We start from the raw sequence: 24382 nt of genomic DNA, 5'->3' as shown, positions 1-24382 counted from the left end.
CATCATGCAGGTACCAAGCTTCATTGATAGCCTTCGTGGCAATAAAAAAAATCAAATTGCATGAGTATTTTGACTTATCAAATTTACTTCTGGGAATTGAATACTAGAAATCAGAGATGATCACACATACACAAAATGACACATGTGCAGAATCCCACTGCAGCAGCAAATCTCTCGGACCTAGTTATCAATATAGGAGAGAGAGAGACAGAGACAGAGAATTCAAACTAGAGATAAAAGTATGAGGTAGTATTAAAAAGGCCACAATTCCACTCCATGAATGGGAGGGGGAACTTGAGTTGCAATTGGAAGAACTTCCATGGGATGAACCAAGATACAATTTTAAGTGAAAAGGAACATAAAGAATAGTCTGTGCACTAGGCATGCAAATGCTTATACAGACATAACACAGCTCTAGAAATGTATAAGAAGTTGCCAGGAATCGGAAGCACGATTGTGTAAAAGGAAGCTTCACTTTAACTGTACTCTCTTCCATATGTTTTAAATGCTATGCTGTGTAACTGTAGAGCCCAGGGGCAAGTTTTTAAAAAACATTATGTTGTATAATTTGCTCACTACCCACTTTTATTCTCAATGGAGGTGTGGCTACTTAAGTCTTGACCTACAGTCTTGAACAAAGTTGGGAAAACTCTAGAACAACTATATGAGGTAAACATTTCCCAACATCATTGAAGGGTCCTTGGTTTTGAGTGGTTAAACAGGAAGGAGAATGATCTCTGTAGCACACAAGGGTAATGTGTTTACTATTATTCTAAATGGAAAAGTGAATAGAACCAAAACTGCAGGTATGTAATGTTCCTTCAGGTTTCAGTTAAACATAGGGAGAGCCTCCTCCTTTCTTTCTACAATATGGCGGAGATTCCTCCAATGCACTACCACAGATCCCTCAGCATGCTTAAGGGGTCATGCCACTTTCCCAGGACAGGTTGGCCTCCCTCTCAGTCCTGTCTGCAGCACAAAATCTGCCTCAGAGCACTCTCAGCCCCATCATCATTCTCTCACAATCACTCATTAACTGTGATACTAACAACAAACAAGCCTCTAGCGCCATTTCTGAAAAAGCCCACAAGATGGAGACATCCCTGCAGGGATGGAAAGGGAAGGCGGTCTGCCAGGTCCAGCCTCACGCAGCCACACATTGGTTTGTGGTGTGCTTATTCTTTTTTTTTTTTTTTATTTATTATTTTTTTTATTTGTTTCATGTCAGTATCTGAACACAAACTGTTCAAATATGGCTGTCATTTGATTTTCTTTTTAAAGGGAAAACTCCATTTTGAAAATACATCTTCAACATTGAACATTTTTAAAAGTCTGCTTTCATGAAACAGTTGTGTTTTTTTTCTCCCCAAGGGCCTTTGCAGTGAGTTCTGGTTTCCTGTTTTGTTGTGGTACACCTCTTGTTTCGGTTTACATGAAAATTAATGTTACTCTTGCTGAGGCTGATGAGAAGATGGGTTCATTTTAGTACCCTGGCTTTGATTTTACATGATGTGCCTTCAGTTCTTCCTTTCCAAGTCAATTTATCATTCCAAGGTTTATAAACATACAGCACACTAGTAATGGGAACAGATGGAAAACCCTTAAGATCAAAATGCTGCCCAGTTGTGCTCTCAAAGCTGACTGACCTGCTGGAGGGGGTATTCAGTTGGCTTCATTTTTTTTTTTTTTTATAGATTTCAGAACAACAAGTTTTGTTTCCAAATCAGTGGAGTTCTAGGGCTTCCCAGTAATGCATGGGGCCCTGACATGCTATTCATTGGTCAGGAACATGCTAATAGAAAATACAGGTTGTGATTGTAAAAACACAGTCATCGTTTATAATAAGCATCTTTCCTAAGCATTTTTCTTGTTTGGTTTCAATGGTATATAGGTATACAAAAACATTAAAGCGGTAGATTTAAAAAAAATACAAAAAAACTTCTGAAATAAAGATCCCAGTAAAAGCAATCATATTTTTTTGTTTGTTTGTTTTGTGTGCTTATTTTTAACAGGGTACTGCTCAGCTCTGGTTTATGGGGGTTGAACCTGGGACCTGGGACTTCAGAGCCTCAGGCATGAGAGTCTTTTTGCATAACCATTATACTATCTACCCCTGCCCACAACCATACATCTTAACAGGGAACAAAATACTTGCAAATGTGAAGTGATGCAATCATTGTAGAAAGAAGTCTGGAGATTTCTCAGAACACTAGAAATAGACCTATTTTATGATGCAACAGTTCCTCTCCTGGGGATTTACCCAAAGGAAACAGAAACACCTATCAGAAGAGATCTTTGTATACCTATGTTCACAGCAGCACAATTTGTAATTGCCAGAACCTGGAAGCAACCTGATATTGCTGAGTGACTAAAAAAGTGTGATATATATACACACATACATACAATGGAATACTACTCAGCTGTCAAAAATGACAAAGTCATATTCTTTGCATCGATCTTGGATGGAACTTGAAGGCGTAATGTTCATTGAGATAAGCCAAAAGAAGAAGGAAAAATACCAAATGGTCTCATGTATAAGTGGGAATTAATATATAGGTACAGGGAGGTAGTTCACAGTGAAATGTGAACTAGACAAAGTGTGGTGCATTAAAGCAAAAGACTCTAGGGAAAGTGGGGGAGGGAGGAGTGGAAGAGAACTTGGGGGTCAGGTAAATAATGAAACTTCACCCATGTGTCAATGAATACACTGTAAATCATTAATCCCCTCAATACAACAGTATATGTTATCATAAAAGCAAATGTTTAATATGACTGGGCAATAGATTACAAACTGACTTGGAGTTGAGGGCCACTTTTATTCTTATTTTATAGACACAAAACAAACTAGAGCATTTCCTCACAACAGCTAAAGGGTGGAAATAATCTAAATACTCATCAATAGATGACTGGAGAAAGTTATGGACATAGACAGAATACAATACCACTCTACAGTTAAAGAAGACGATCATATGTCCTCTTGGACAAAGGAGATGAAACTGGAGGTGATCTTACAGGTGGAGTAAGCAAGGAAGTAAAAATAAAACCTATCAGATGCCTTTTCTGATAAGTAAAATATAGAGAATTAGAGAATTGAAACACATGTACTTACAAGACAAATTCAACACGTAGCAACAGGCTAACTGTCTCTTAAGACTTTGTGGGAACTCTGGTGGTGGGCGTGGTATGGGACAACACCCCTGTAATCTAATAGTCTTTTAAACCAGCATTAAATCACTGATTAAAAAAATTAAATATACATAAAGCAAGATGAGTATAAGAAGCAGTTATTTAGTGGCACCTGGTGACTTCGTAATCTTAATAATAAAACATGTATCTGATACTTCAAGTAATCCACCACATGCTTATCAATGTCACTGATGGTGATAGCTGAAAACCATGCAAGTGTACAGGGCATAACTGACTCTTTGAAGTTTTACTCACTGGCTAACTCAGCAGTTGGAGACAGTGATCAAATATCTCATGGTGAAAATCATTTTAAGAAAGTACAGGGCCAAGAGGTGATACCCCTAGTCGAGCACATGCATCACCATGCGCAAGAACCCAGGTTCATGTCCCTGGTCATACCTGCAGAAGGGAAACTTCATGAGCAGTGAAGCAGGGCTTCAAGTATCAATTTCTCTCTTTGTCCCTCTCTGTTTCCTTCTCCTCTCTCAATTTATCTCTGTTCTATCACATAAAATATTAAAAAATAAACAAATAAAGGAAAAATGGTCACTAGAAGTAGTGGATTTTTCCTATAGGCATCAAGCCCTAGTGATAACCCCGGTGGTAATAAAAACAAAAATAAACAGCAACAAACAACAAAAATTAAAACAGAAAGGAACTCCTACCCTTCCCCAGGGAGCTGGTTTCAGCACAAGGGTTCCCTCAGAGGGTCTTTATTCCAGGGACTTCAAGCTGAGCCCATATTTCTCCCATGACACTGAAAAAAACCTCCCTGTGTGTCACAGACTCCTCACACCTTGCAGCCTCTACTGAAACCCTTTACTTTAATTATCAGAGGGTTTTACTAGCTGCTCTCAGGATGAAGACTGGCCTCCTTCCCAGGCTGTCCAAAACCCCCAAGGAACCCAGCTCTTCCCTTCCTTGTTCAGTGCATCTTTCCCAGAGATGCCCAGCCATACAGAGTAGACTGGGGATTTAGACAAAGACAGGAATCCTAGAATCCTGCATTTCTGGATCTTCAACTCAAACCTGGACCTGGATTTCTAGGGGTCAGGAAATGGGCAGAGCAAGGCCCTCTCCTTGACAACCTAGGAGCAATTCCTCCAACCCCAAAGTCCAAGGCTCTGGAAACCCATGGACTTCCCATCCTTGTAAATCCTCAACTCAAGGTCCCCTAAACTGTTCCTAACCACTGAGTGAATAATGCACTGGCTACCTTAACCAGTATGTATTGCAGCCAGGCCCTGGGTACTGTGAAGGACATAGCCATCAGTCGAGCTTGTTTCCTGATCTTGAGGAGCTGGTCCCGGGCAGGTACCAGACACACAACATATTATCAGACAGACTCTACTACTCCTCATTTTGGCTTCTAATCTTGCATTCTGTGTGAAAAGAGCTTTCTGTTGATGACCTTTATGAACTATAAGTAACCTTAGCTAAGCCCAAGAAAATATGTCCTCAGGAAAGAGCAGATTTCATTAGAGAAGTCCACTCACTGATTTACTACCAAGACCTAATGCTGCCTGAATCTTCCAGCCCCGCCATGCTACTCAGCAATTAACCTAAGTGTTTGACTCTGAGAACCCTGAGAAGGGCTTTATGTGCATCTCTGCAATTTAACAGTGATAAATGTGAATCTCTCTGCAGAGGCAGGTCAAGCCAAGAGGGCAACTTCTAAAGGAAGCAAATAAATACATCTGAAGATGTTCATAGCAGCAAAACTCAGAATAGCCCAAACTCAGAACAGCAAATGAGTGGCTAAGAAAGTTGTGGTGACACCACAACCTCACGTCTCCAGAGGCCTCCCCCATTAGGGAAAGATAGAAACAGACTGGAGGTGTGGATTGACCTGCTAGTGTTCATGCTCAATGGAGAAGCAGTTACAGAAGTCAGACCTTCCAACATCTGTACCCCATAAAGAATGTTGGTCTGGTCTGTGGTCTGGGAGGTGGTACAGTGGATAAAGCACTGGATTCTCAACCATGAAGTACCAAGTTCAATCCTCAGCAGCACATGTACCAGAGTGACGTCTGGTTCTCTCTCCTCCTATCTTTCTCATGAATAAATAAGTCAACTCTTTTCTTAAAAAATTTTTTTTTGGTCTGTAAGAACAGGGAAATTTCCAATGGAGGGGATGGGACACAGAACTCTGGTAATGGAAACTGTGTGGAATGGTACCCCTGTTATCTTACAAACTTGTTAATCATTATTAAATCACTAATAATTTGTTATTTTTATTTTTTTCTCTTTTGTTGCCCTTGTTGTTTTATCATTGTTGTGATTAGTATTGTTGTTATTGATGTCATTGCTGTTGAATAGGACAGAGAGAAATGGAGAGAAGAAGGGAAGACAGAGAGGGCAGAGAAAGATAGACACCTGCAGACCTGCTTCACCACTTGTGAAGCAACCCCTTACAGGTGGGGAGCTGGGGGCTCAAACCGGGATCCTTAGGCCGGTCTTTGCACTTGGCACCATGTGCGCTTAACTAGCTAGCTATGCTACCGCCTGACCCCCAGTCACTAATAATTTTTTTAAAAAGAATGTTGTGGTATATATATGTGCACACTAGAGTACTACTCAGCTGCTTAAAATGGTGAAGTCATCTCCTTTGCCTCATCTTGGATGGAACTCGAAGGCCTCATGTGATGTGAGATAAGCAAGAAAGTAGAGAATGGACACCAGATGATCACAACCATAGGTGGAACTTAAGAAACAAGGACAGAAATGAAAACACAAAGTGAAACTTGGACTGTACCCCGGTGTATGATATCAAAGCAAAGTGATCTAGAAAAGAAGGGAAGGGAGGGGGCTGGAGGAGCTTTGAGTTCCTGGTGCATTATGGTAGAAAAGGGCTTAAATTAGGGAGGGAGGGTATTTACAGACACTTATCATAGGGAGATGAGAAATTATACCCATGTGTCAACAACTGTACTGCAATCACTCACTACCCCCTCCAATAATTTTAAGAAGAGAAAAAAACAATACAAAGAGGTAGGCAAACACCCCACCATGGCTCAGCAGCTCTTCCCAGGCTACAGCTCTGCCTGCTCTGAGCTTCATCCAATGCCTACTCAGCAGCAGTACTCATCGGAAGACAGCTGAAAAATCTACAGGAGAGGGGGACGGGAAAATGCACATATCACCAAGTATAAGGACCTGGGTTCAAGTCTTCACTCCCTACCTGTAGAGGTGCCGCTTCAAGCAGTGAAGCAGGCATGCAGTTATCTGTCTTTCTCTCTCCTTCTCTATCTCTCCACCTGTCTCAATTTCTCTCTGTTCAATAAAAAAAAAATCCAAAAAACTAGAAAGGGCTGGTAGTGGTGCGCACAGTTAAGCACACATAGTACAAAGCACAAGGACCCGCATACGGATCCAGGCTTGAGCTCCTGGCAGTGAAGTGGGTCTGCAGGTGTCTATCTATCTATATATCTATCTGTATCCCCCTCCTCTCTCAAATTCTCTCTGTTCTACCCAATAAAATGGGAAAAGTGGCTGCCAGGAACAGTGGATTTGTAGTGTCAGCACCAAGCCCCAGTGATAACCCTAGAGGAAAGAAAAAAAAAATCTACAGAGAGAAGTAGGAGTTAGAGTATAGTTCAAATGTATCTTAAGTGTACAATTTGAGACAACTGATCTTGAAACTGCTCCTGGCTGGCTGGCTGATAAGTTGTGAACCACAGTCTATAGCCCATCTTCAAACACAGTAGTTACCCACGGCCCTTACTCAGCCAGTTCACAGGGCACTCACATGTGGACTGCTTCACTTGTTTACCAAAACCAACCTGAAAGTGGTGGTGGTGGTGGGGGGGGTGGCATAATTGGAATTTCCACCTTGGGGATTAACTAACTTCCAAGTGAGTGACTCGGAGCCTTAGGCAGACCTCTCTAACTCAGCACTCTTGCCATATAAGGGTTAGCGTTTTTAATTGTCTTAAAATTGAAGTCGTACCTTTTCCTTATAACCACATTCTTATGCAATAGCTCCTTGTAGGAGTCATAACCAGTTAATGTCTGGTGGTCTACTACTCTTGCCAAGTGAAATCCCTTCCAGGGACCTGTCCATTTCTTTTGCTCTTCTGGTAGGTCCCGGATTAATTGCACAATCCCCTTTGTGGGCCCACTAGCTCCTGACTGACATGGAACTAACCACTCAGAAGTGAGCTCTGGCACACAGAGACAAAAAGCTGCAGCACTGACCTATAGAGAACCTAGAACCGCTTTTGTGGGATGACCTTTCAAAAAGTCGTAATCTAGAACAAATTGTTATCCTTTCTAGAGAGTATGTAGGGAGGCGAGACAATGTGAAGAGTAAAATACTACTTACAGAGGGGCCAGGAGGTGGCACACCTGGTTAAGCACACACATTACAGTATGCAGGACCCAGGTTTAAGCCCCTGGTCCCCACCTGTGGGGGCAAAGCTTCACAAGTGGTGGTGCAGGACTGCAGGTGTCTCTCTCTTTCTCTCACTCCTCTCCGTTCCCTCTCAAATTTTTCTCTGTCTCTATAAAACAAGTAAATAAAATATAACTTACAATAAAATAGCTACTGAATAAATAGTGGAAAAGAGAAAATAGTCTTGCCTTTGGACTATATTCTGCAAAGGTAATACCTGAGAAAAGTATTCTTGGGCTTTTCCATTCGTCAGTCAGTCAGTCAGTCAAACTGAGTTCCCTCACTGGGGGATAGTGAAGCTGTCAGCTTTTATAAAACTTACTTTTCCGTTCTGGCCTCCTGGGGGGCTGAGACAGACGAGGTGGGGGCAGTGGACACAGATGAAGATGAAGACCTCGAAGAGGGGTAAGAGCTGTTGCCACAGTTGCTGTATCTGAAAGGCAGAGATTTACATTGGGAAAAGACTGGGAACTTAGTCACATGTCAGGAAATACACAAGAGAGGGGAGTCGGGCGGCAGTGCAGCGGGTTAAGCGCACGTGGCACAAAGCATAAGGACCGGCATAAGGATCCCGGTTCGAGCCCCCAGCTCCCCACCTGCAGGGGAGTCGCTTCACAAGTGGTGAAGCAGGTCTGCAGGTGTCTGTCTTTCTCTCTCTCTCTGTCTTCCCCTCCTCTGTCCATTTCTCTCTGTCCTATCTAACAACGACGACATCAGTAACAACAACAATAACTACAACAACAATAAAAAACAACAAGGGAAACAAAAGGAAAAATAAATAAATAAAATAAAATAAATAAGCAAGAGAGACAAGTCTGGCAATATCAACACTGGCAGAAAAATCTCTTTAAAGTCTGACGATTCCCAAACTGCTCTGCCTCAAGCATGGCAAAGTACGTGTACTAGCAAATGAGCTATCTCCTAGTCCTCCCAAATTATTATTATTGATTTTTACAGTTTTGTCACTGGTAGCATGGAAAAACCCCTGTATGTGTGTGTGTCAAATGTATCTTTCTACATATGTACAGGCCAAGTTTATTGTCTGGATATAATAATGTTGAGTTTGATCACAACTATATACAAATAGTCTCAAAGTTGAAAAAAAAAGATGTCTAGAAAAAAAGTCTGAAAACAGGTCGTGTATTTTATCAAATGGATTATGAAGGTGGGAGACAGTGCTCACTGGGCCTGGCTGAGGCCTTGTCATACTCAGATCAGAGCCCCAGCACGCTATGGTGCAATGGTGAGAAACTGGTGCTGTGGCATCTTCCCTGCTCTCTGTCTCTACTTGGTTCCAGAAAAAAAAAAGGGGGCAGGGAATAGAGTCATGAAATTTCAGTTTTCCTTAATAAAGTACACGGTGGCAGGAAATATGTGTGTGACCTCATGTTTGTAGCTGCTGGTCTCTTGAGTTGTCTATTTGGTATCACATACATACATATCTAGCCTCAGAACTCAGTACCAAGTCCTCTGATATGCAGAGGGAGACTCAGCTTGCACGATTTTACTCTGTCCTCCTCTGCTAAGACAGCACCTTTAGGGTGTATTCTGGGCATTCATGGTCTCTTCTCTTTAAGATCCCAACATTTTTTCCTGTGCAACAAGTTAACCACTTCTCCCAGCATGTGCTGGCCTTTTTTTAATGACTTATTTTATGAAAGACAGAGACCAGAGTACAGCTCCATCATTTGCAATAATGTGTGTGTGTGTGTGTGTGGGGGGTCGAATCTGAGTTCTCTGACACTGGAGTTCTGTCCTCCACCTGCTGAGTTACATCCTTGACTATGCATGAATCAGTCTGACTCCTTAAGGGTCCACCTAAGTCTTGGGCGAAAGAGAAGGCATAAGGGCAAAAGATGAGAGAAAAGAAATGTAAAGGAAAAAGCAGGAGGAGAAAGAGTGAAGGGGGAGAGGGAGAGAAAGAGAAGGAGGGAGGAGAGGGAGAGATAGATAGATAGATAGACAGAGAGACAGAGAGAGAGAGAGAGAGAGAGAGAGAGAGAGAGAGAGAGAAGAGGTATAGCAAGCTCTGTCAAGCAGGAGGTGAAGGTGGCAGCCCCAGGCTCCCAGAATCCTCAGGGGCAGGAGACTCTGGAGGTCAGATTTTATTGTCTAGCTGCCTGCACACTCAGCCTGTTATTCTCCTTAGGTGTCTGAAAAGCACCCTTCTGACATAAGTGGACAAATGTTTTCACAGTATTACTCTAGTAAAATTATGTTTAAATGACATTATGGAAATAAACCCAGCATGATGTGCTCTTCCTTCCTTTTGGTCTTCCAAATGGCTGAGCAATTAATTCAAAATAACCCCCACTCTGTCCATTTTGGCTTCTCACTTTCAGTCCAACAAACTGGATCACGCAATTTACTGTTTGCTTTGGGGTTGTGTTTTTTTTTTCTGCCTTGTTCTTTTTTCATGAGCAGCAAACTGGCCCCTCTTATAACCCCTTCAACTGCAGTCAACCATGGATCACTCACAGTTGTGACCACACAGACCCACAAAAGCCACAGCAAGTGAACGTTGGAAAATTAATAGGTAGAAGCAATTATTTATACAGCACTCACATTCCTGTCCAGCAAACCATTAGAAACTGTGACCTTTTCTCAGTTCACTCTAACTCAACTCTCATCCACAAGTGTGCAGTTGTCTCTCTCAATTTGTCTGTATGTTTATTTCAGCAATGGGTGTATTATGAGTCCTAGTGAAGATTATGAGTCCTAGTGAAGACAGGGGGTGGAGGGCATCTGGGGCAAGGGCAATCCAATCAGACACTATGAGGGCATCACCAGAGTCCAGAATCACCCTAGTGGGTTAACACTACCCTGACAGGGAAGACGAGGTTGCCAGGAGATGTCTATTCTAGGTCAAATAGGCAACTCCTAACTTGTACTTAGACACTGCTCTGCTCTTGGAGAGCATAAGGGTTGTGCTGGTTATGTTCCAGAAAAACTGTCTGAAAGGTCACAACAATGAGAGCTTATATTTGGAGGTGTTTGCACCAAGGCACCCCCGGCAGCATAGAAAGTTATTCTGGAAGCTAGAGGGCATGCATTTTCAGATCCTCATAGTCTTTAGCTACTTTGTCTTAATAAGGTCCTACCCTTGACTCCTACCGCCTCCTAGCTCTCCTGTCATGCCGCCCCTTCCATAGCTGCAGTGTAGAAGGAGATTCCTCTCTCCCTGGCTGAATCAGACTGGGGGTGGGGGGTGTGTGGTGCTAGTTTTAGAATCTTTAGGGCAGCAGGCAAGAGAGCAAGACAGAAAGGCATATATCCTGGGGTGTGCCTTGATGACTGAGGAAGTAGATAGCAGAGTCTTACTGATCCATCAATAAACTGAGTCATCATGTCTCTCTGCCGACCCAACTGTGAATTAGGACGCCCCCCCCCCCCCCATGAGAGTCATCACAAGGACACATATTAAACCCTTTTGAATTGAAACCTGGGGTCAGACTTCTTCTGATGGCTATTCGGTCTCATTAGATGTAAGACCAGCTTGGCATTTGAAGGTGTTCCCCATAGATTAATTAGCTACATCTCAAACCTTAATGTTTGGACAAAAATAAATTTAAAGCACATATCCAGTGCAACCGTCCCTACTCTTTAAATGTGTCATACAAAAAGACCTGAGACGGGGGCTGCTGGAATAGCTCACTTGGACAGCACGTTGCTTCACCATATGCATGATCCAGGCTCATGCCCAGCTCTCACCACACTGAAGGAAATCTCAGTGTCATGACTTTTTCCACTCTTGATCCCTTTCTTCTTCTCTGTCTCTATCTTTAACAAAAGAAACTGCTCAGATTTTTAAAAGTATATTATATTAGATAGAGGTTTACGGAGAGAGAAGCTATCTTGATGGCACTGATCAAACTAGGAGCCTCAGGCAGGAAAACCTTGTGCTTCACTAGTTGGTCTATCTCCTTGGCCACAAACTACCTAGATTCTGTGATGACCTAGATAAAATATTCCATCAGCTATCTAAGACTGGCCAGTGTGTGCTTTGAAAGAGCCTCCCTTCAGGTCAGAGACCTGTAAGCCTTCATTCGAGATAAGGCCTAGCTTCTTTCAAGGTGTCTAGGCCAAGAGGCCTTCAGACATAGACTCTGACAAGAGGACTTGACTGACATGTACTTACCTGGAAGACCAGGTTAGGGCCTGGTATTTGGAGCTCATGAGTACCCGAGCCAAGAAAGGAGAAAGAGAGGCTTCTCTAATGTGTACCAGACCCTGGAGGAAGAGGCCTGAGGTGGAGCTGTCACCCCTGACTTAGCCTGTGTACCTCAGTTTCCTTGACAGTAAGCATAAATAACGGATCATAACTTTACAGCTGAGTGATACTAAAAAATACTGATTTCATGGAAGGTGCTCGATTTGACTCATAAAAGCCCAATAGACACTGCCAATTATTATTACCATTATAATCCCAAGATTATATTGTCAGAAGACTATAAGATCACTGATTGATTTTTGAACAACCGGCCATTCAAAATATTGCTGTTCTGCAGAGAGTTCCAAACCCAGGGCATTGAAAGGTAATACATTCTGCCAAACATGCCCTATGTGGTTTGAGTTTGCACATCTCCTTTCCTTTGCCTCATCTCCAATTTCCTTATGGGTGTCAGTGGTTTAACACTCAGAGTGTGACTGTGTTCAAGTTCAAAACTGCAACTGTTGGCCATCTCCAGGGAGGATATGAACAGTCTGCAAACAGGAAAGTGCACAGATTGATAGTAAACAGAGAAAAGAAGCAATAAGGGCCCAGATGGTGGCGCACCTGGCTGAGCACACCTGCTACAGCGCACAAGGACCTGGGTTCAAGTTCCTGGACCCCAGCTTGCAAGGGGAAAGCTTCACAAGTGGTGAAGCAGGGTTGCCGGTGTCTCTCTGTCTCTCTCCTTCTCCTTTCCCCCTTCCTTTCAATTTCTCTCTGTCTCTATTAAATAAGTAAATAAACTTTTTAAATTTAGAAAGGAAGCTGTAGTAAAGGGAGACAAGTAAAGACACCCACCTGTTGGAAGAGAAAGACCAGAAGTTGTAAGGCTCAGAGGCAGAATGTGTACTCAAGGAGGCAGAATCAGAGGCACTAGTTAGGGAAAGTCTAGCTCAGAAGGCAGCATGGAAGCATGGCAAAGCATTTCAGTGTGTTCTATGGGCCCAGCAAACTCCATGCCAGAGAGAATGCCGTGGGATAGAATGGTTCTGGCAGAGCATGCAGACGTGTTTTTTTTTTTTTTGTTTTTTTTTTTTAAACTTACCTTAAAAATTCATGTTTAGTAATTGTATTACAATAAAATGCCTGATTCAAGCAGATGAGTTTTCTTCACGTCTTGCCCAAATCTTGGTGGTTAGTTAGTGATCACAAAGTTAGTTTCTCTGCTCTGATTAGAAGTTGTGCAAATATGGTGGCAGGCATGCTAGGGGGGCAGTGCTCACATGCTGTGCCAACCTTCCCTGGATTAAGCTCATACCGGCCTCCAGGAGGCCCCATCTACCTGTTTTCCTTCTGGGACTCGGCTTCCTTCTCCTTGGTGGACATGGGGGAGTCCTCAAAGTCATAGGAGAAGAGGTGGAAGGGGCTGTGAGGCACATAGGGCAGCTTTTCTATGGTTGGCGATGCCTTCAGGGGGCCAGGAGCGGTGGAGGCAGACGATGGCCGAGAGGCCCAGATGGGGTTTGGGGGTAACCGCAGGGCAGGCCCAGAAGACCCACAGCACAAAGGGCTCCCCGCAGCAGTGCTGGCTGGAAGTTGCTTTCCCTGGGAGGTGGTGCTGGAGACAACATGGGGGGCTGGATTTGAGGGGCCCGCATCCTCTCCTTCAGGGTTTTGCTCTGAAGTAGGGCTGGTCTGGCTGCTGCACCAGGAGGAAAGGGTCAGGTAGGAAGGGGAGGAAAGAGTTTTGGGAGAGAGGGAGCAAAGCAGCCATTAGGAAAGAGAAAAAGACATGTCCAGAGCTCACAACTTAGTTCAGACTCCACCTGTGCACTTAGTGCTGCCCGTCCCCAGGAGTCCTGGCACCCCTAGTCCTAGAGCCCTGGGTGGGTGTGTCAATCAGGGAGGTCAGGTCAACCAGCCCTCTAAGCAGAGAAACCTGTGTGGAAGGATTGAGTGGAGCCCCAAAGATACAACCTCCTGCTACAAAGTTGCTTGCTGGTGACTGTGCTTTTTCATTTCATTCACCATATTTGAACTTCATTTCTTTTTCTTGGTCAGAAAAAGGGTCTATCATCCTCCTCTTCCTCTTCCTCTGCCCAACCTTGAGGAAGTGAGATCCTACATTCCTATCCTTTAGTAAATACTTCCAGATTTGTTCCTGAAATTAGGTGACAATTGGAGAAAAGAAGTGGGAGAGGGAGACAGTGTACTGGAAAACTAATCTATGTTTAAAACTGTATCCCCCCCCCCCCATCATCCCTTTCATACATAAGTTGATTCCCAGCCATGCCCCTTTGGAGGACTGAACATGGACTATTTTCTTTCTTACCTGAAGTCCCAAGTTCCATCTAGATATAAGGGCAGAGACATAATTGATTTCTCTGGCTTGGGAATGGGAGGATGGGATGAGACCACACTGCAGTGCTCAGCACAGGTCTGGCACCTGCACCCTGCCACAAGGGAGGTACACACAGTGGATATACACAGTGAACACACTCAGTGCTCACCCATGATGGACACATGTAACATGTACACACAGAAGCAGGAAGAGGGAGCAGAGAAAGACACCTGACCCAACAGGGGTAAGCAGAAATCATTTCTGTCACTTGACTGTGTTGCAGGTTAGTACCTGGGAATAAACAGCACCCAGGTCAGTGCTGATGACCATCTCAGGTATAGTACAGGTCAGATTCTGGTGGTTCATCTGGTGTGTTCATTCCCCAGAGTGGCATGTCTAACTGGTCTCTAATCAAGGGTGTCCCTGGTATCTTTCATGTATCAGACACTCCAGAATGCAGGATAAATCACCATCTACCTGAGTAAATAGTAATACCATGGGATGACAGCACAGTGTCAGTGGGACTGTATTGGAACGTTGCCCTTTTGAGCCAGATTCTTCCATTTGGTCTGTCTGTGAACAGAATGAGCTGCTAAGGATTGGAGGGTTTGCGCAGAGCAGAGAGCATGTAAGCTGAAGTGTGCCTGGGGCCAATCTAGTGTATTCACTCAGTGTCTACATAATTTCCTCTGGCTCATTTTCAGTCTAAGTTGAACGGCAAAACTAGCTCTCCCTCCACAGCCCCCTCCACCATCCCTCCAACACATACACACACACCTTCATGCAAGCACACAGTACAGTCAGGGGCTCTATTGACGCCATCTTTCCTCCCCTCTCATTCTGAAACATGTGGTATATACTGTGACTAGAACATTCCTTTGCTCTCTGCACCCTGCTGGCTTCTTTTCAAACATTTTCAAAAGGGACAAAGGCAAACATCAGCTCAGAGAGGATTCTATGTCCCCCTAGGAATGGTGGGCCCTCCAACATGTCCACTGAGGACACGAGAGAACTTTTATGTACACTGGTGGCCTGAAGGGTGTAGCTGAAGCAGCAAAGAATCCCAGTGACTTTGCCATTGATGAGATGCATTTAACCCTGACATGGCCTTGCATGTTAAGTAGTCTCTTATATATTCCAGCTAATATATTGAGTTTGTAAAATTAGTCGAAGGAAGAAGGGGTTGTATAGAATTAGTCTTACTACAGTGCAGTAAGAGTTAAATGTCCTGAGCAGAGGGAACATCTTTTTAGTCATAGTCAGTCTTTGAGCCAAAGCTCTCAACAAGGGAGGAAACAGAAGAGAAACCAGCTAATACATTTTCTATTACAAAGTATGGTTAGGAAGGCAGTATTTGAATGAGAAGTGCAGGGATCTCATAAAAACGTGTTCAGTTACTTCTACACAACTAGACACTCTGTGGTTTTGTGTACAGGGTCAGTAAGGGCTTGAAAGTAGGAGCTAGTGAGGAAGGGAAGGAACTACTGAGGAGACCCTCCAGTTATCCAAGGGTGGGTCCAGCCCTTGGTACCTGGCCTTGCCCTGACAGGGGGCATCGTCCTCTCCCTCTTCCTCTGAATTGGGTTCCGTGACTGGCAGCTCCTCTTCCTCTTCCTCCTTCTCCTCTTCCTCATCCCTGAGACAAGGCCAGGAAAAGAGAAATGTACACAGAGACAAGATAGAAAAGTGAGATAAGCATTACAGGAAAAGGGGAAAATGAAGTTAAAAAAAAGAATGAAGGAAAGAAAGAAAGAAGGAAGGAAATAAAGGAAGAAAAAGAAAAGAAAAACAGCTGGCTGAAATGAAAAGAGCACAGGCCATCTGTTAAAAGGAAGGCAACATATCTGAGATGCTGGACGCATGAAAGGAGATGGGTGAAGATACAACAACCCGGCATGCACCAGATTTCTATATCAGGGTGGCTGAAAGCCCTTGCATCTCCCAGACTTCCAACTCTGGATTCAGAACGGCCCCTGGGCTTTCTCTTTTGCACCGAGTTACATAGCGAGTTCCTGGTGTTGCCAGTTGCATCACCAGGCACATAGCTCTCAGCTCCTTCACCAACCCCCTTGGTTAGAACGTATCCTGGAACAGGTCCTGGAGCATGATGGCAGAGGAGGACCTAGTGGGGGTTGTATTGTTATGTGGAAATGTTACGCATGTACAAACTATTGCATTTTACTGTTGATGGTAAACCATTAGTCCCCCAATAAGGAAATTTCAGTAAATAAATATTTTTTTAAAAAAAATTAGGTCCCACAAGAGACTGACTCACTTAGCGATGACCTCTTTGGCCTCTCTCAGGCCACTCCACCAGGGTCCTAGATAGGAAATCTCTCGACTCCTTACTTAAATAATATGGATCTAGATTTCAGATAGATCCCTCTTTCTATCATTAAAAACAAAAAGAAGTCACTGAAGGTAGGACCGACCCATCTGCGCAGGATGGACATGGTTATTGTATGCCATGCCCAGCCTTCATTCTTAGTGAATGTGGTTCTGGGGCCCTCATCCATTCCCATTTCAAGGGTGGGAGTATGGTCCTGGTGACAGTCTGTGCCACCCCTGACATTTCACCTGCTGCCTGCAGAGGTGACCTGCTGCAGATACATACTAACTCTAGAGCTGCCAGGAGCTTGTACTGGAGGAAGGTTGCCTGTCTGTGATGCTCACCCAGGAACTGCAAACTCAGAGAGAGAAAGAGCTTCAGGCAATTGGAACACTTTTCAAACTCTATCCCGATTTTTCACTAATGAAAGACAATACATTGCAGGGAGTTGGGTGGTGGTGCACTAGATTAAGTGCACATATTACCATGCACAAAGACCCCAATTCAAGCCCCCACTTCCCACCTTCAGGGCAATGCTTCAGACACCCCTGCTTCAGTGGTTGTGAAGCGACCCCCCTGCAGGTGGGGAGCCCGGGGCTCTAACTGGGATCCTTATGCGGGTCTCCACGCTTTGCACCACGTGCACTTAACCCGGTGCACTACTGCCTGGCCTCTTCAGCTGCAATTTTTTTTACTTAAGTGCAATATATATATATATATATATATATATATATATATATATATGTCTTAAGTGCAATATATATATATGCATATGCACATATAAGTACAGGGGTGGTGATGCACCTGGTTAAGCATATATATATAAATATATATATATATATATATATATATATATATATATATATATAACCAAACACAAGGACCTAGGTTTGAGCCCCTGCTCCCCACCTGCAGAAGCTCCACTTTGTGAGTGGTGAAGCAGGTCTCCAAATGTCAACCTTTCTCTCCCTCTCTCTAGCTCCCTATCCTCTTTCAATGTCTCTCTGTCCTATCTAATTAAAAAAAAAATCAGAAAAAATATGGCAGCCAGGAGTGGTGGATTCATAGTGTTGGCGCCTTAACTATAACCCTGGTGGCAAAAAAAAAAAAAAAAGAAAAGAAAAGAAAGAAAAAGTCCACAAGTTACTGAATCTTACCAAAAGATTCATCCAGCAGTCCTTTATTATATTTATTACTTTTTGCCATCATTGGGCTTTTACCACTCTTGGCTGACTATTTTTTCAGATCTATAGAGTCAAAGACATGGAGACACGACAACACTGAAGTTTTCCCCAGAGCTGTGGTGCCCCACATGGTGTCATGGGCTTGAGCCTGGATTATGGGTATGGCGAAACAAGCGTCTTCCCAGCCAGGCACACCAACACACTTTTAATACTCCTGCCCAATCACTTCTCTCATAGTTCAGGTTCTTCTTCTCTGTCCAAAAAGTGCCCAAATTTTGTTGAACACTGCATCTATGAGATTCATTAACATTGTTCTATGTACCTGAAGATCACTCATTCTCATTAGTGTGTGTATGAAAAGACAGCAGCTTGGCTATCCATTCTGCTGGTGACAGTTGGGTCCTTGCAGCTTGGAAGGGCTATTACAATCATGGAGTACATCTTCAATGACTGTTAGCACATGCAGTATTTATTTCCATGTGAGATTTCTTTCTATGTTATAGGACACGATGGAGTCAGTTTGAGTAGAAGCTGTTTAAAAGTGATTTTTTTTTTTTTTAAAAGTGATTTCCGGGAGTCGGGCGGTGGCGCAGTGGGTTAAGCGCACGTGGCGCAAAGCGCAGGGACCGGCGTAAGGATCCCGGTTGGAGCCCCTGGCTCCCCACCTGCAGGGGAGTTGCTTCACGGGTGGTGAAGCAGGTCTGCAGGTGTCTATCTTTCTCTCCCCTCTCTCTCTGTCTTCCCCTCCTCTCTCCATTTCTCTCTGTCCTATCCAACAACAAAGCAACATCAACAATGGCAATAATAACCGCAACGAGGCTGCAACAACTAAGGCAACAAAAAAGGGGGAAAAATGGCCTCCAGGAGCGGTGGATTCATGGTGCAGGCACCGAGCCCAGCAATAACCCTGGAGGGAAAAAAAAAAGTGATTTCCAAGTGATTTAGATCATGCCAGTTCCATTCGTGTTGGGCTGCTGGAATCATGCTGTATTTTCCTATGCTGTTCTATGCAAAAATGCATCATGATCTTTCTGACAACCCAATAGTACACAAGTATACTAGTTGTTCCACATTCTTGTCAAATTTTGTACTAGTTGTAAATTTTATTATAGATAACTGATTCTTTTTTTACTGCCTCCAGGGTTATCACTGGGACTCAGTGCCAGCACTATGTATCCACTGCTCCTGGCCATCTTTCCCCCATTATATTGAATAGGGCAGAGAGAAATGGAGTGAGGAGGCAGAGACAGAGAAAGAGAAAGACAGACACCTGCAGACCTGCTTCACTGCTTTGTGAAAAGACTCCCCCCCCTGCAGGTGGAGAGGCAGGGTCTTGAACTGGGGAATACCTGATATTTTTATAGTGCTAGCTTTAATTTTTCTTATTTTTTTTTCTCCAGGGTTATTGCTGGGGCTCAGTGCCTGCACTATGAACCCACTGCTCCTGGAGGCTATTTTTTCCCTTTTGTTGCCCTTGTTGTTTATCATTGTTGTTGTTATTATTGCTGATGTTATTGCTGTTGTTGTTACTGGATAGGACAGAGATAAATGGAGAGAGGAAGGTAAGACAGAGAGGGGAGAGATGGACACCTGCAGACCTGCTTCACCACTTGTGAAGCGACTCCCTTGCAGGTGGGGAGCCGGAGGGGGCTCAAACCGGGATGCTTACGCCAGTCCTTGCACTTAGTGCCATGTGCGCTACTGCTTGGCCCCCTAATTTTTCTTTTTCTTTTTTAATATCATCCTCCATCATTTTATTGAGTATATGTGCATACATCAAAACAGCTATGCCAAGGATACACATCTTAAGGTGCACATACTTGAATAGCCTCACGCTAAGTATGTTAACAACTCTACACCAGACTTGTTATCTGCAAGTCTAGTGAATAGATCAGATTCTATGTTTGCTCTGAAGCTCCCTACCTTACCCCAAAGAAGCCCAGACACACAGGCAGAGGAGAGTGGGGCCCCCAAGCTGCCAGCCCATCTACGCAAGGGGCTCGTGTCTGAGCAAGGATGCTCAGTACATCAACCTTTTTTTTTTTTCCTAGATAGGACAGAAGAGAAACTGAAAGTGAGATGGGTTGAGAGAAGGAGAGACATAGATACCTGCAGCACTACCTCACTGCTTGTGAAGTGCTCCCCCTGCGGGTGGTAACTCAACACGCCCCCTCTGCATAAGAGGCAGAGACAAAAGGAACAGGGTTCAACAGAACTGAGATGACCTTACAGGTCTCCCCATGTTGCAGATAAAAAAGACAAGACCACAGAGGACAAGGTCACACACTTGTCAAGAACTCCAGTACTCTAGTGTCTAGGCCAGTGTTCTTTCTGCCAAGCCAAGCTTCCCTAAGAAACCAAAACCAATAGAAACTGGCTTTATCACTACAACGTCACTACACTCTTCCTAGTCTTCTAGGAATCCTTCTAAATCCTCCTCTAATCTAGTACAGATGGCACAATACCATTTACACCACCCACTAGAATAAGTGATAAGGCTGTCTGCAGTCCCCAGGAGACTCTGTCATCCCCATTCTGGCAAGGTGTCCTGAGGGGGTTACTGTCTTCACATAGATGTGACCTATTTGTGGCACCCAGTGGGAAGTCAGTCTTAAGTTTTAGACAAAGTGCAGATACTTAGTTCTATAAATTGCATAGGACACAGCACAACTGGACTGAAATATCTCACAGAAATATATAAATGTACGGCAGAGAGCACGCAGTCTCTGCATCACTTTGTGTTAGCAAGTACTGAAGCTGTTGTTTGAATTTGCCCTCACAGTGACTCATACTTTCTGCTAAACTTAAGGCTGTTTCTAGGTGACCAGAGGCCCACAACGAGATTTGAAAATATCCAGCTAGTGATCTTAATCATTTAAGACATATCTGACCAACTGAAACAGTGATTTCATGCAATAATAGTTTTAATAGAAACAAAGAAAAGAAAAAAAAAAACTTCCTTCAGAAGATCTTTGCCAGCCACGAGAATAAAAAGAACCTTCACAGAGCTCAGTTGTTGCTCTGATGTCGCCATGGTGAGAAACCAAAGTTAGACAGGAAAGTATTCACTGTTCTTGCAGCATGCAAAGTCTAGAAGGAGTGTCAGTTACAGGCCATGGTTGCTAATACTCCCAAGAACTGCACTACCAGCTAGAACCTGAGTGCATACACCACACTTTTAGTTCTGTTATTTTGTGGGTTTGTTTATTTATTTATTTTGGTTAAAGACTGAGATAAGTTGAAAGGGAAGGGGAAGACAGGTCAGGTGGTAGCACAACTAGTTAAGTGCTCACATTATAGTATGCAAAGACTCAGGTTCAAGCCCCCAGTCCCCACCTGCAGGGGGTAAGCTTCACAAGTGGTGAAGCAGGGCTGCAGGTAGCTCTCTATCTCTTTCCCTCTCTATCTTTCCCTTCCCTCTCAATTTCTCTCTGTATCTATCCAATAATAAATATTTTTTAAAAAAAAGAAATAAATACTGTTAGCCCACCTGCATGCTAGCTGTTAGGCTTAGGCAAAAATTAGTAAAGTCATGGGCCACTTGGAATATACCAAAAATATACCTACTAGCCTTTTCCAAAATGGAGACCCCAAACCTCATCTGCTACAGTCTTACCATTAGAGTCCTGACTATTAAACAATTTGTTCTGCTTTATATCTAAATGCTTTTTCAGCCACCAAGTTGCAGATGCTACAGTGACACCTAGCTGACTTCCCTGGGTAGACAACCTCACCAATGTCTACTGGATTCCCACCTCCTCACAGCCCTGCCCCACTAGGGGAAGATAGAAACAGGGTGGGGGTATGGATTGACCTGTCAATGCCCATGTCCAGTGGAGAAGCAATTACAGAAGCCGGACCTTCCACCTTCTTCACCCCACAATGATCCTGGATCCATGCTCCCACAGAGATAAAGAATAGGAAAGCTTCCAATGGAGGGGATGGGATGTGGAACTCTGGTGGTGGAAACTGTGTGGAATTGTACCCCTCTTATCCTACGGTCTTGTCGATCATTATTAAATCAATTTACAAAAATGAAAGAAAGAAAAAGAAAGAGAAGGGGAAGATACAGAGGGAGATACAGAGGGAGAAAGAGACACCTGCATCACTGCGTCACTGCTCATGAAGATTCCTTGCTGCAGATGAGCACCAAGGGCTTGCACACTGTAATGGATGCACTCAACTAGGGATGCCACTGCCCGACCCCTACTTTATTCTTTTGTTTTGAACAAAATACTAGTGGAGCCAGTGCTCCTTGATGAAAATAAAGAGGTGCTTAATAGAAATAAATATCGTTCTGTGGAGTGTAAGCATCACTCAGAAAAAAAGGCACTGGAACCAGGTTGTAAATTTACTCAGGTGGAAGAAAATACTAATCCAATGATAGCTGCAGGTCACACGGGACCCCACTGTTTTCTTTTTGTATATACATTGATTTCCCAGAAAAACAAAATCTTCTAAGCATAGAAACATGTCAATTGCTTTCAAATTTTCCTTTAGGGTCTAAAAGATTGGATGAAGGTGGACTGGAATTTTCTAGGACCCAGAAGGGAAAACTACCTAAGTCTGACCAGACAGCTCATTGTGTTATTTCTAGAAATTGGAAGACCACCTCCTTCCTTCCTTCCTTCCTTCCTTCCTTCCTTCCTTCCTTCCTTCCTTCCCTCCCTCCATCCCTCCCTCCTTCCTCTCATCCCTCTCTCCCTCCACCCCTCCTTCCATCCCTTCTTCTCTTCCATCTTTTCTACTTACATACTCACCTAGCTACCTATCTAATTATTTCTTTTCATCTCTGGGGATTAGGGACCAAGAAGGCAGCCTCCAGAAGTGAAACAGCCTTGCCCTGGCTTGCTTTTGTGTTCTTATCTCACTCTCAAAAACAAACAAACAAACAAACAAAAAAAACAGTACAGTGGGCAACTCCAGCTCTGGTAGTCTTGGATAGCTTCAGACACAGAACAGTGTGGAGACTAGAATAGAAAAGTTCTCCCTGGGTCAGAAAAATATTCTAGCTCACTTGGATAGTGTACCCGTTTCACCAGGCATATGATCCAGGTTTGAGCCTGGCCCTCATTTCAGTAGAGGAAGCTTCATAGCTAAGGTATCTTTCATTCTCTGCCTTGATCAGATAAAGTTGGCCTAGAAAGATGAAGTCCCAGAGATGAAAAGAAGGAGGTAGGTAGTCAAGCAGGTAGGTAGGCAAGCACATAGGTAGAAACAGAGAGAAGGAGGGGAAGAGATGGTCCCTTTTCCAGGAATAAATTAGTCTATCACTAATGTGAGTTGTTTGGTCAAGCTTATTTTTAAATATCTTAAATAATGACACGCCTTATACATACCTTTCTTCATGTTTTTCACAAAAAAAGAGAGTGAAAAACTCTTAGTTAAAAAGAAAAGAGATTTAATATATGTGTCTTTAAGAAGCAGACATAACTAGTAGGAGGGGGCCAGAAGTGCTTCAGAGTTTTTGTCTGAAGTAATGTTCTAACTCAAGGTTCAGATCCCGTAGCTCAAATTGCCTTCTCGCATGCTTTGGACACACCACAACCGACTCTTAATACGGTAATAACATCCAGATAATGGGCATGTAGAGATAAACCCCAAATCTTAGATTTCAGCCAGGAATCCTCCCAACAATCTCATTTTGTACATTCGACCCCCTCAAGCCATGCCCCTAAATTACCAACAGTTACCACATGAGTGTGTTTGGGTAACATCTGCTTTCTACTTCGCTGGTCAGCTGCTGTGGGCAGTTGATTTGTATGATAAGGAGGCAACACGAAGAGAACAAACAGTAGCAAAGGGGCAGAAACATCTACAAAGACCCTCACCAAAGGAACTGCAGACAAGCCACAGGGCCGCATGCTGTATTGGCACGTTCCCAAGAGTGTCCTGGTAGCTCTGAGCTCAGTCTGCTCCAGGACTGAGAGGTGCCATATCTTTCTCTAATGTACATTTCAAATTTCCATGGTCAGTCACAATCTCCAGCCTACTGGCATCTACCCTTGAGACATCCTTAACTGTAAAAGTTAAGACCTCTTTGCCCATAAATAAACAATGTTAATATATTTTATGGGTAAGTTTCCAGATTTAAAAAATATATTTTTCTGGTTATACAAAAAGACTTTCATGCCTGAGGCTTCGAGGTTCCAGGTTCAATCCCCAGCACCCCCATAATCACAGCTAAGTGGTGCTCTGGTAAATAAATATTGAAGCACAAATAACTCTACCATTGTTTTACACAGCTATTGGCATGGCAATGTGTTGGCCATTCTGGCACAGCGACTCATCTTCACCGCCAGTTTTATTCTCACATGTGACTAGTCCACAGTTTATACATCCAGTCATTTCCCAATTCCTTGGTGCCAAAAATCAAGCTACAGCCTCTGCACATGTTCTTATACGGGTTCAAGTTCTCCCCAAGGACGTACTTTTATATCCTTGCACCCTCTAACACACAGCCCTATTCATTCCCCTCTAGAAGCCCTTTTCCAGGTCTCCAGACGTTTACTGGCTGCAATATCTATGTGTGCACTGTCTTCTGAGATTGGGCATTTCCTAAGATTCACACACACTTGCCACTGTCCTCAGAATCGGGACCAGCTAAATGACTGGGAGTGCCCCTCTGAGTCCAAAAGCTAGTACTCTAAGCTCAACAAACTTGGGCAGTAATTTCAATCTCAAGCTTCATAAAATGTTAGCACTATTTAGGGAGTCTACTGAGGTAAAGCTATGTTAAAATAGCAAACTCTCGACTAGAGACTTTTGGTCTAGAGAGTTTGTTTACTCATCTATG

At 43.6% G+C, this 24382-nt stretch overlaps 1 protein-coding gene across 18 annotated transcripts in view; it reads right to left on the bottom strand.

Moving 5' to 3' along the window:
• Window positions 1–24382, bottom strand: part of FHOD3 (formin homology 2 domain containing 3) — a 588579-nt gene that overhangs the window by 136486 nt on the left and 427711 nt on the right. For 8 of the 18 annotated variants that reach the window (XM_060173747.1, XM_060173744.1, XM_060173740.1 and 5 more), the window contains 3 exons: window positions 15605–15709; window positions 13075–13434; window positions 7902–8012 (listed from right to left, as the gene is read on the bottom strand). In XM_060173747.1, the coding sequence (XP_060029730.1) occupies window positions 7902–8012; window positions 13075–13434; window positions 15605–15709 (576 nt within the window). The remainder of the gene's footprint in view (window positions 1–7901; window positions 8013–13074; window positions 13435–15604; window positions 15710–24382) is intronic. The other 10 variants (XM_060173749.1, XM_060173750.1, XM_016193569.2 and 7 more) reach the window with 5 other exon arrangements.

This window comes from Erinaceus europaeus, chromosome 15, assembly GCF_950295315.1.
Source record: "Erinaceus europaeus chromosome 15, mEriEur2.1, whole genome shotgun sequence".
Lineage (NCBI taxonomy): Eukaryota > Metazoa > Chordata > Mammalia > Eulipotyphla > Erinaceidae > Erinaceus > Erinaceus europaeus.
The sequence above is the reverse complement of the archived record's forward strand: the minus strand, read 5'-3'. Positions and strand labels throughout refer to the sequence as shown.